At 36.5% G+C, this 13,276-nt stretch overlaps 1 protein-coding gene and 1 long non-coding RNA gene across 40 annotated transcripts in view; one reads left to right on the forward strand and one right to left on the reverse strand.

Moving 5' to 3' along the window:
• The window catches only part of rims2a (regulating synaptic membrane exocytosis 2a), a 267,753-nt gene that overhangs the window by 46,056 nt on the left and 208,421 nt on the right, over positions 1–13,276 (forward strand). For all 39 annotated transcript variants that reach the window (XM_088600907.1, XM_088600866.1, XM_088600868.1 and 36 more), the window contains 2 exons: positions 6,596–6,806; positions 8,596–8,607. In XM_088600907.1, the coding sequence (XP_088457033.1) occupies positions 6,596–6,806; positions 8,596–8,607 (223 nt within the window). The remainder of the gene's footprint in view (positions 1–6,595; positions 6,807–8,595; positions 8,608–13,276) is intronic.
• The window catches only part of LOC148651065 (uncharacterized), a 45,802-nt gene continuing 39,556 nt past the window's right edge, over positions 7,031–13,276 (reverse strand). The window contains exons 2-3 of the long non-coding RNA XR_015925650.1: positions 8,487–8,589; positions 7,031–7,341 (exon numbers count right to left, since the gene is read on the reverse strand). This is a non-coding gene — a long non-coding RNA (uncharacterized LOC148651065). The remainder of the gene's footprint in view (positions 7,342–8,486; positions 8,590–13,276) is intronic.

The following is a 13,276-nucleotide window of genomic DNA, read 5'->3' on the forward strand; positions in this document are numbered from 1 at the left end:
GCAAACTCAACCGCTTTTTCTGAACACCGATTAAGATATTAAATAAGTCCTAACTATACTCCTACTATACAGTAGCATAACGGTTTTAGTTACATCCCACTTCTCCATGGTTTAGAGAAATACTGCAAAAATGACTTTGGGTCCTCAAACACAAACTGCTGTACTGTAGGTTCATGTAGTGACATACTGTAGTGTTGATAGACTGTGCCACAAGTATGACATTCCTTATAATCTTCTAACTGCTCTTGGCATGTTCCTGTTGTGATCAGATCTATTCCAGGCCTGATTAAATAAATCACTCAACACTCATAAAGTTCCATTGCCATCCTTGATCTGATGACACGCATATAACATATAGGATATCTGCCATCTATATTGCTCTGTGCCATTAATGGGCATTTACTGTATGTGTTTGAAGTTAGATTAGAGAGCAACAAGGGGAACAAAATATCTGATAAAACTTTAAATCATTTAGAACAAAATATAGTATTAAAATAATTTCTTCAGGAGGGATTAAGTAGTAGAATATTCTCTTATTGTAATACTGTACTGTATATTGTTGTGATTGTATTAGGATATTGTTCAGAGAGTTAAACTGCTGTTTTCTCTTGCATCTTTAATCAAGAGTATAGCTGCTAACATTTACTATACCAAATACATGTGAAATAATTGACCTTTAAGTTTCTGTTTAATTCTTCACCATCAATAGCCATGTTTATAGCACCATTTTTCTTATAGTTGAGTGTAATCTTCAATGATTACACAATGATCTGTGTTGAACAGTACAGCATGAATGACATGAACACAGAGAGCTTAGCAATGGATATGGCCCTCTGGTGCCTCTCCACATCAGGTTTAATCAACCACTTTGATCAGAGATATCTGCTGTCAAGTAGGAAGCACACAGAGGACATGTCTTTCATGTAGTTTTGTGAATGGGCGACCTCAGTCTTTATAATTGCCAATGCAGCTGAAAGAAGAGGCCTTAGTTTTATCTAAGGCCATGATGTTGAATCTGATACCCTGGCTTCTTCCAAGAAATGACAGGAGAAGATCCCTGGATCAATTAACTACTACCAGAAAGCTTTAATGGCTTCCTCTTTGTAACTGTTCTCATGTTATTATGTTCACAAAATTAATATAGTGTAGGAATAGGAAAAGCTGCAGACCATGGTGTGGAATTCTCCAGGAGGTATGTCTTTGAGATATTAATTGTAGCACCATGGAATTTATTTTCCAAAGACAACGAGATGCCAGTCATCAAATGGGTCACTATCACAAGCGTCGTGAAATATTGATGCTACAAAAAATGTAACAGATAATATTCTAGTATTACCTAGTAGAAAATGAAATACAGTACCATACATCCTGCGAAGATTTCAATGACAATGCAGATGTTCTGGTTAAATATTTATTACAAAGCTCTTCTTAGAAACCTTCATTTAAACATGCACAAAAAGAAGCAGGGCTTATTTTCAAATATCTGTTAGATATACGGTACATATGTGCTTTTAATGGTTTTATTGTTTTTGCTGTGGCTTTTGTTGCTCTTCAGTGGTTTATGAAGGAGCAGTAAAATTTCTTCCAAAGCATTTGAAAGCCCACATGTAATCATGCTTTTGGCTAGGTAACATGACCCACACAACAGGTGATGTCACTGTGCTGCTCATTCCTCTGAGGCAAGGTTGCTTAAAATAGGCAAGAGAAATGGAACCAATAAAAAAAAAAACTCCCATTTGTGTTTGATGTGTATTAAGACCTTGAAAGCACTTGACCTGTGTTGCAAAATAGTGGGTTTACTCTCCAATTGAGCTAATATTCTTGAATTGTTACTCTGATATACAATATGTCTGTGTTCTTCACAGCATAGATCTTAATGATTGAGGCTGTGACGTGTGGATAGTAGTCACTCAAACATTCTTGATACCAGTATCCTGAAGAAAAGTACGTCTGGTTATGAGAAGAATGTACAGTATTTTTCCATTAGATTTTTTCATCAGGGTGGTGGCTTACTGTATTACTGTATTTTTACGCTAACAGCCCAGCCTATGACATCCTGAACATTCTCTTCAGTCATAATAACAAACCCTTAAATCCCTGTATATACTGGTTTATATATTGTTTAAGTGTTTTAGTTCTCAGTAATTAATGGAAATGCCAGCTTTTTCACAGCCGTAGTTACCTTGTGAAATTTTCCAGATGCTGATAGCTGAGTCATCTTTTGTGGCTCAGTCATTGGCAAATTCGTTTTCTTAAAAAGATAAGTATATTTTATAGAGATTAGATAAGATATTTTACAAGCTGAAAATCTTACGGACTGCTGTATTGGTGTGTTTTGTTCAGTTTGGGTTCTGATTAGGTATTTCATCAATCTTTCAGATGGCAAAGGATGTGGTTTTAAAATACATTTGTGCAAATGAGATTGGTTTTAAAATAGCACATCACTGTAAGGCTGTTCCTACAGTGTAGAAAACCATTGCATTTAATTTTACGGTTTAGAAAAGAATAAAAGCACCCAACAGTCTTGCTAAAAGGCAGCCATAAAATGTGACACTTTAGTTTCCTTGTCTATTCTACATTGCTAATATGCAGTTTGCGGAGCGTGTGAGTAATGTACAGCATGAGGAATTATGCCAGGTTTTCTGTGTGCTTACTGACTGAGATGCAAGAGCAGGTAGACAGCTGTGAGTGTCAGTAAATGCCAAGTTTACTTTCTGAAGGCGATTAGTTTTGACACATTGATAATGCCTGTCCGTAGCAATTACATGTGTATTTTAAAGTTCTGTTTATGGGAAAAGGTACCCCATCAGGTTATCACCAACACCAAAGCATAGAGTAAAAGGAGAGGACAAGTTAATTATTAAAAACCCTAATAAATTTTGCAAAGGATATGTGAAGTGAACTCATTCTGATCGTGATATTATGAAGTCAGCCAGTGTTTGGTTTCTGGGGGTCCAGTACATCATGTCATGTGTCATACAGAATGCATGGAAATACACACATGCACTCATGTGAAAAATGTAAACATTTGAATTCCGTGTCCATTCACTTCTGAAGGCGCCTTTCTCAAATGGTTGTACTATGGAGCACCAATAATTTACTACTGTACAGTAGGGTACAGTATGGAGAAGGCTGCTGTCCCGTCTTTAAATGTGTAATATGAGAAGTTACAAAGATGCAAATGATGCAACCTGAGCAACTTGTCAGAAATATTATCTGTGGGTGTAAAGATTCTAAATTTAATACGATTCTGATACATTTATAAGAGTGAGTGTTAGGTGCAATTATTTCTAGCAAAGTGTTTTGGCTAAAATAAATATTAATTAACTTTGACTGTTAGTCACACTGAGATGCTAGTTCTGAATGGAACTGCTACCAGCACTCTATTTTAATGCCTCTTTCTGTTTGCTAAAGTAGAAATCCAGTGAGTCAAACCTTTGTATGCATTGTCACAGATTTAATAAAGACATGTGCTTATTATTCATTAAGCACCAAGAAAGCAGGGTAAGTAAAATTAACGGAAGCAAGTGCTGTTAAATGTGCAAAGAAAACTTGATGCCCACCTACAGTATGTAGGGTATGTAAAGTAGAATAGGTTTTACAGGTAACCATATTCAGTCTTTAAAACTGAACTATTATTAAGATACAGTGTGTTTTTATCACCAATTTCAGGTGCTGTACCCTGAATGTTATTGCTTTGGAGACCATTTTATACCATCATTTGGAGAAGTCAAAACAATGTGTATATAAACAAAACGTTTTGTGAGTGAACTCATCTGAGGACTTAATGGAAGTTTGCTTTTATTTTTACTTAGGCAGAGAGAACAACCGTAGTCCACACTTGAATGAATTGGATGTGATGACACAGATGTCATGTGAATGCGCAGGGTTTACCAATGTCTAGAAACAGGCGTAACCAACTTGTGCTCTGAAATCGACATGGCATCAATTGACATGGCTGTCTTATGAGTGTTGTGGGAGAGTTCTCCAACAATGCTTCAGAAATGCAGTTTTTTAAATGAAGCCCTTTTTCATGTTTTATAAAATTAAGCACATTTTCATATTGAGGCCAGATGCCATTATACTGTATATGAACTCTTCTCGCATATAAATAATAAGGCTTTAAGAAGTGTCTGGAAAAAATAAAGAAATGAGTTTGAATATTAGAGATAGGGACTCCATCAGGCAGTGGTCTGAGAGAAAACTTATGGGATGTAGGATTTTGGCTGGGTGAAGTGCTGGCTCTTCAGTGATGTCGACCAAGGTCACTCAAAGTCAGCAAGCAACAGGCTCAAGGCAGGACACACCCAGGACAGGATATCCGTCTCTCGCATGGCAAGTACAGACACGAACACTCATGCGCACACAATCACAGGGAGAACATACAACCGCTACTAAGATAGTACCCAAGGAATTTAATCCAGGGCCCCAATGCTAACCACTGTGCCACAAGACTAACCAGAAAAGGTCATATAGTTTGTAAATGATTTAACAAGGAATGGTTACAAAGGAATATATTGCTCTATCTTGAGTAGATTTTAAAGTGAAGCTTTGTGTCTGACTGTGATTCCCTTGCTTGGTTTATAAAACAGAATCTTATATTTTCCTCGATATTTTTTTTTTAAATCTAAAAATGCCAATATCAAAATATCTAAAAAAATAAAAAATACCCTTTCTTTGTCAGTGTACTGTATGGTAAACCATAACCTGTATATCAGTGAATTTCAATTTCAATAAATAACACACTATGAACATATAATAATGTATGTGGTGTTTCTTGGTATGTCTTAAAATGTATTCAACGAAAGTAGAATGTAGCAGTCCGCAAAAAGAAACAATACATTGTGTTGTACATCTATTATTTAAAGTTAGTAATATCAAAGTTTAGAGACACATACTGTACATCAAAACCATTATTTGTAAGTGTGCTCACGATTAACCAAACTTTCTTAAAGGGAGCATTAAAGAGGTGCTTATATGTACTTCAGAGAGTGTAGTAGCGACAGTTACATTTATGTTCCAATGAATGGTTATGTACATAGTGTATGTGGAAAGTGTTAATAGATGTAATCCAATCTTTAAATACAGTATTACAATCTAAGAAAATCCCTCATTCCAGGTAGTGGGAATAGTAATGTTTCAATTAAATGCACAATATTTGATTTTCTATATTTCTCGCAAACGTATGATTTACATTTGGTAATACAGATAAGAACAACATCTGTGCATCTACAGTATTCCATACATTTGGCATTGCATTGTGGAAATATTAATCAAGAGATTCTGAACAGTTTTGAGTGCTAGACATTTTAGCTTAGCAGCAACTCATGAAAACAGGGTTGGTAATAAAATAGGTGTATTAGGTTCACGTGTTAAATAATCAGGCTAAAACCTGTTAACAGCACTAACAAGTGCTTAAATGGTTATGTAACCTTTTCAACTAGGAGAAACTAGCATTTAGAGCAGCCAAAGACCGCAGATGCTTCCTTTGGGTCTGAACATATTTCAGTTTCAAATAATGCAAAACTCAAATGATGACTGCCCGATCACTCGATTTCTTTCTTAAAAGAGGCACCAGTTTTCTACCAGTTGTACTTTAAGACATTATATTATTGACATTATAATATTGAAGACAATGTTATAAACAAAACTCTTCAACCCCACACTAACGATGGGGGTAATCAAGGCATGTCATATTCAAATTATGCAATCTACTGGTAAGTTGTCATTTAGAATATTGTGTTCACTTTTGGTTACCACATTTTAAAAGAAGATATTACTCTTTGGAAGCCTTTCAGCCTGTATAGTAGTAAGTAGCTTATTGAAACAAGGATGTTAAGGATGTTATTACTTTAAAGAAGGCAGGGTGTAGGCTTCAACCAAATGGCTGAGTAACTTGTTCCATATCCCCACAACCCTTAAGAGGTGCCTCTATTCTCGTTTTTAAATGCACTTCCATGTAGTTTCCACTTGTGCCTTCTGGTTGGTGTTACATTATTTCCTTATGTAATCTAAACTGTATGAAAATAACAGAAAACTCAGGTTCTTATAGAGAATAAGGACATTTAATAGACAGCTTAAGGTTTCTTGTGTTGTTTTAAGAAAAAAACATGTACTTCTTTATTGTGTTTGACAGTAAAATGAAAGCTTACTTGCATTCTTAGTAACTCCACAAAAAAGAAGGAAAAAACAGTGTTGTAATAGTTACTGTAATAGTTAAGTCTGGCAAATATTAAGAACAGCAGGGAATCACCCATAGCCTGTTTTATGGGACATGATCAGCAACACAAAATAACTGGATGTTACAGGTAAGGTTGAATTAACAAAGTGTTCAAGAGACATAAGTGAGAAAGAATTCAATTAAATTAACTAAGAACAATTAACTGGGTCCAAACATGATACATGGGTGAAAAGGCCTCCTCTCATTTGTATTCTTTATATTTTAAAATTCTGAGAATTTTGGTGATGGCATGATACCAACTACCTTGCTGACAAAAACCTTTTTCCTTGTGCAAGTGGACTGGATTTAGACACAGAGCGAAGACGTCTCTGTCTCTGGCGGTCCTGACGATCTGGCCTTTTCCCGTCCTCGTAGGAAGTTGCACCAGCAGTTCGAAATGTACAAGGACCAGGTGAAGAAAATGGGAGAAGAAGCACAGCTGACGCAGGAGCAAAAGGGGGACGCTCCCACCTGTGGGATCTGCCACAAAACCAAGTTCGCCGACGGCTGCGGCCACATCTGTTCTTATTGCCAAACTAAATTCTGTGCTCGTTGCGGAGGACGCGTCTCTCTGCGGTCAAATAAGGTACGCTCTCTGTCGCCTTCCAAGCTTTTGCAGAGGTAGATAGATAAGACTTTATTGATCCCCAAGGGAAATTGATGTGTTACAGCAGTCCAGCCCAAGACAAGGAAAAATAGGTGGGGCCCTGGTTCTGATCCCTGGGGAACAACATCTTCCCCTGGAAGAGAAGCGAGTGGGAAGTTAGGGCACTCTCTTACGATAAAATGTTTCTTTCTCTAGTCAGGCTTTTCAACAGTTTGCTCAGAGATGGGACAGTGACAGGGGAACTCATGCTGGTGTAGAACATGATTTAATCTCAAGGAGCTGAAGGAATAGCGTTCATGGTTTGGAAGTGATACCTTTGGTCACTGTCAGAGGCAGGTTCATTATTTTCATTACCTTTCACTTTCACTAAATGAAGGTTCCACCATAGTGTGAAATTATTACTTTATTTTAGGGACATTCAGAAAAAAAATTGTTTATCCAAAACAACGCTGGAAATCAAGAGAGAAGCTTCTGGAAATAATCACCACCAGGCATCCACACACACATACATGTCCTGGGAACAAAATGATACAGTATCTTCAAATGTCCAATATTCGTGTCATGTGTATTTTCCTGGTTTCCTAGGTACCAAATACTAATTAAGCAGATTCTTTAGCAAGTAACAGAACAGTTATCATAATTATCTACTCTGCCCAGAACAGTGGTGTCTAATAGTATGGAATAACATTAGTTAGATTTTTATGACCCTCGAGTTACTGAACAGCCACTGTGGGCCTTTAATTCCTGCATTCCTGTATGTGAAAGATGGGGACACTAAACACTTTTTACACAAAGAGTGTTGGGAGTGTGGAACAACCCGCTCTGCCATGTTGTCGATACCCTTTTTTTCAAGAAACAGCTGGATGACACCCTCAGATCACTTAGCTAATAACCACAAAACATCTTAGGGGGACTGAATAACCTCCTCTTCATTAATAACCCTTCATGTCTTTTGTTTTGTACTAAGTTTCTAGTGTTTTTTTTTGTGCAAAATATTGGCTTTATAGATACATTTTTAGAAATAAGGTTTTGAGACTACATGTTTTTTAACAATAAATATAAAACTCTCTGATATACAGTATAAGAAAAATATATATTGTCTAAATTATGGTTTGAAGAAGTTCAAGTGGGTAGCTGCGTCAGCATTCATAGGCTGCAAAGGAAAAAGTAAAGGTTTTTTCCATGCTAAAAACAGAAGAAAAACAGTTTCAAACAACTGAAGAAGGCTCCACAGCTGAAAAGTTGTTTTCCTAAATCATGGTGTGTGCTGGTTTTGAACAAAATGTCCCTTATATTTCAGACAATCATAAGTATGATTCTTTATTATTCATCTTCTGTTACTAGCTAGAGCTTACATTCTGCGTTAAAAGAGAGCAAAAAGGCCTATTTATCCCAGATTTCTCGGTTAAGTCAAGTTCTCATGTTCAATACATTTTGTAGCCACCAGGGGGCACTGCTACCTCAGCAAAACTCCACCGCAGTGCAGAGACGTCTTTACTGTTTAACCAGTTACCTTTTCTGTTTTTTGTTGTTGTTCTGTGGTATTGTTGTTTTATTTATTCCTTCCCCGTCTTTGTAAACAAGACCAATAAATTACAAGCATAGTAGTTGCAGCCTCTAAAATCACAAGTATCGTGATAAAATGATTGCAATACGAACCTGCTGCATATCTTTGCTGCTTGCTAAGGCATAGGGAAACTATGCATAACTCACTCATGGTGTCTTTTTTTCTCTTGCCAACATGCTTGCTTTCCTGGACCTGCTGCAGGAGGACAAAGTGGTTAGCATATTCTTTTTATTACTTTTTAAATCATTGCCATATTTTTAACCCTGTGTGTGTTTTCTCTGTGTTTCAAATATCCAGTCCTAAAGGCCTTTGTGTATCTTAAATGATTATGCCCTGAGTACATCTAATTAACTTATTAACTAATCTAACATTTTACTTTACAATGCCTTACTCACAATAATTAAGGTCAGTTAAGGTCCCTAAGACATGGAAGACATGGACATGGTTATCAATTATCAATTAGGTTTTGAAGCCTGTGGTTTTATACATCAGTATTCAGAAAAATATAAAAGGTTTACTGTGGGATGAGATATAATCTTCAAATTATAGAAAGCAATTAGAGGTGAACAATCTTAAGGATTAAACTGGCACAGCAGGAGAAGAGTATGTAAAAGGAACATCCAGTAACCCCATATTAAATGTGTAGTGTTGCAGAGTTTGTGTAAAAAGAGTTATGTTTTATAAAATAAAATAAGATTTATCGTCCCCTGAGGGAATTTTTTTGTGGACACACAGCACTTCTGTACATTTAAATATAATGCAGAAAAAAACAAACATTGCACATCACTATATTGCACATGTACAGTATAACACATAAAACATTACAAAACATACAGTATGGCACACAAGTGGATTGTAAAGGTCAAAATTGTGTTTATCCTGGCCATTTGCATTGACAGCTTTTAATGGATAGTGGAACAAGGGAATGTTTGTATCGGTTTGACTTACATTTGGGAACCCTAAAACGTTTGCCAGAAGGAAGAAGTTGGTACTCAGAAGTGAGGATGTGGGAAGGATCTGATATAATTTTTTCTGACTGTTTGGTTATGGCTTTTTCAAAGATTGTCTGCAGGGAGGGGGTGCTGTTTCACTCCCATGACCTTCAAAGCTGTTTGGATGAGACGGGTAATTTGCGATCTTAATTGAACTGATAAATTACCAAACCACACTTATACCATATCTGATAATGGTCTCGATTACAGTATGGTACATTATTTATGTATTATGTTTTGTGTTCATTTGAGAAATTAAACATGATGGTACATATTTATAATACAGCATCAACAAAATATTCCTTATCCAATTCTGCTGGTTGTATAATTAAGGAAAAGGATTGATTACAGTACAGTAAGTTATCTGAAGTTTATGTTTATGACAAATCCTGCTTTTCAGCTTCTATGAACATATTATTGTCTTTTAAATATGTTGACAGAAACCATCCTTGCCAACTCAGAGTTAATTTTATGTTTAACTAGATAAATATATAAATGCTATTTGGATACCGTTTAAATGGTATGGTATTACTTTGTGACAAAAAGGATTGGTGTAAGTTTTTGTTTGTTTTTCTTAAAAGGAGAGATGATATTCTAGGAAATCAAGCTAATGTCTCAAGTCCTAGCATCAGAAAGAAAAGAATCAGTGTGTGATAGCCTACTTTACCTAAATCATACAGGATTTGCTGATTTTGAAACAGGAGTTTCAAGTGACAACGTTACAATGTGGTTTTGTTTTTCTGTGACTCTGGGTGTCAGAGTGTTTTTCTGTGTCACTTCTGCACTAAAATTCTTTATATGCGATACCTAGCGGTTCTGATTATCAGAGGTTTTGTAAAAGTAAAAGGTGTATAAGTGATTGGAGTAAAAACCTGTTTTTAAATACGCAATACTTGTAAATGCATACCCTGTCAGCTGAGTAATACGTAACATGGTACTGTATATGTAATATACCTGTCACTAAACAATTACGCAGTACACAGTTTCAGGTTAGCTCCAAAAGTGGTAATTACAACTGTTTACAGTATACATGTTCTACTGTTAAAAATAAAGTAATGGTCCCTTAACTATGAATGTATATTCTTAATCGCAGTGGTGGGTGATTGGTGCCTCAATTTATATCATGTGCACAAAGACCTTAAAAACAAAGATCACATATGTCATTACGTGATCATGAAAGTGCTATATAGGAATAATGCCTCAATTTTAAAGTCTCTGTTTCACGACAAAGCTCAAAATATGCTTGTCATCCGCCTCTAAGAAGTGAGCCTCCCTCGAGCTTCAGTGTTAAATTTCAGCACCACTTTGACGTGGTTGTGACTCAGGGTCAAACACGAAAAACGTTTCAGGTGACATCAGGCACGGATGTCATTACTCTTACCCACACAGGTTATCCAGTGAATGCAGCTGCTTCTAACATGAGAGCTCCTGACTTGTTGACAGGATCAGGATTAGCCTTGAGATGGGACAATTCAGGTTCAGTTTTTACCTGCTGCTCATATTCAAGTTAAGGACGCTTGTCTCAAGAAAGCTTCAAAGTAAGCTGTGTCTCTGCCCTCCCAAAAAATCAGTGTTAGGGGAGAAACTGCTCTCATTGTTAGCTCTTAATTTTTAAACCATTTTATTACATCTTAGTATGGCTGTGTTGAATTCTCACACTTGTTTTAGAATTTGGTGGTTGAGAATATTATTCTATTTTCATAATTTGTTAAAGATTCGACTTAGCATCTGTGACTCAGTTTGTTTTTGAATTTTAAAGTGAGATTGTGCTGTGCGTATTGAGGGACAGATAATGTGAAGCATATTTTGGTGCAATGTATAATAGCTACTATCTGTTTTAATGTTCATAACTAAGAAAACAAAACATCAGCTCAAAAAAAAGAATAGTTTATAATGTTGGAGTGAACAGACTGTCATGAGGATTCAGGACTCAACTATTAAATCACACCAGGAAAGGACAAAAAATTAAGTACTGGTATTTCATCACTGGTCCGAGATTTCATATCAGGCCATAAAATGGTGAATAAAAAGTAGAAACAAGGCAAAAAATGAGTTAGGATTTTGAAATCATCTATAATCGGAAAGATGCTTATTTCTGGCAACCCTGAGTCTATCCTGGGTTCACAGGGCTCAGAGTGCCTATCCATCAAGCAGGCACACAGACATATGGATAATTTAGGATCATTTATTGATGCTTGTCTTTGGAACGCTTTAGGAAACTGGGACATCCATCAAAAACCATGTGTGCACAAAAAGAGACCACGCTAATACAAGCACACAGAATGTGCCTTAGGTTGGGTTTAAACCAAGGGTGGAAAAGCTGTGAGGCATGAATGTTAGCCACCACACCACTGTGCTGCCCTTAAGCTGATTAGAAAAGTGAACACTAATAAATTATAATTATAATTAATCAAAAAATGTTATACAAATAGAAGAAAGATGGACATACAAGCTTTATAAGGTGAGTATGTGGCTACCTGAATTTCTCTCTGATCATCCTTCAGCCCAATAGAATGACAACTTATCTGGTGGTGGAGGTAGTAAATACTGTAATGTCCTGGTTCCTGTATGGAAAGGAAGCTATCATTGCACAAGTCAGGACCTGAAGTGTTAGTTTACCAGATGATGCCCCCTTTTAAGAAAAGCTGATCCCTTTAACAAAGTGCTTTATTATAACGCTATAATATTTCTGCACTACAACACCATACATACTGTAACTCCATAGTAAGCCTGCTGATAAACGAAGTGTATTTTTAATAGGGTTTAGTGATTTTTTAGTTGTTTTTTTTTTCATTATACTAGTGCTCTTTGATGGGTTGGATTAAGTTTTAGCCAAGGCTTTTAGTTTTGCACAAGATTACATTTCCTTTTCTTTGTGGAATTTTCTCTCTCACTGTAGTGGTGTTTAACATCAATACCTGTGCCACAAAAAATATATATTTTACTTTTGCATTTGGATAGCTCTCAAAAAGATACTCCTTATGATTCTAGCTTTTAAGCATCTACAAAACCTTGAAAAGCCCTGCACTAGAAGTGCAGTCTGGACCTTGTTTGGTTTGACATGGATACAGTGGGCAGTGTGTCTGGTTGCACTGTGGCTGGTTGACCCAGGTGTCACACTGTGGATTCTGTTCCTCAGCAGTGCTGGGTGACCATATTCTCTTTCAGTGTATTACCTCAGTGATCACCTGCAAAGCCATTTCTTTATGCGGCCATATGTGCAAACATACACTACAAAGGGGCTAAGGCACATTTTCATACTGTCCTTTTGAGAAGAGGAAGTGGTAGACAGAAGTATTGCTCATTGCACAGATTTCCTCTAGACCCAAAATATTCATCTACCTGGGACTTGGGCCTCGCTGTCCCTATTGGAAAAGAATGGTGGCATGAAATACTTCAAATTCTAGTGGTTGTCTAAAAGCTTCATACTGATGCTGTTGCTTTGTTAGAGATATTGTATGAGAACACACCATGATGAGGAAAATATACCATTAAAGCAGGACAGCCCCAGCCCAGAAATGTAAAAACTATTTAAACACTTAATTTTTACACGACACTGTTTAACCTGTTCCAGTATGATATTACAATACATAGTTGTGTTCTTTTGTGTTATGAATAGGAAATGACATACAATGTGTAGTGGTAAGGCATACAGTAGGAAATACTTGTGGATTTCTAGGGCATTCATGTTTCATCCACAATCACTAGATTTGAGTGCGCTGTCAGCTAGAGGAATCAACCTTGACTTCTTTACACTCAGTGTAACGATGCAGAATGATCAGGTGCGACATCAGTTTGAAAGTCTAATGTACAGTAGCTGGTTACCATTTGTGCAAACTTCATCAGTTACAGTATCTTGCTGTTGATAGCCATTACTGCATAGTGTTTGG

The sequence above is a fragment of the Lepisosteus platostomus genome, chromosome 12 (assembly GCF_059453375.1).
Source record: "Lepisosteus platostomus isolate fLepPlt1 chromosome 12, fLepPlt1.hap1, whole genome shotgun sequence".
NCBI classification, from domain to species: domain Eukaryota; kingdom Metazoa; phylum Chordata; class Actinopteri; order Semionotiformes; family Lepisosteidae; genus Lepisosteus; species Lepisosteus platostomus.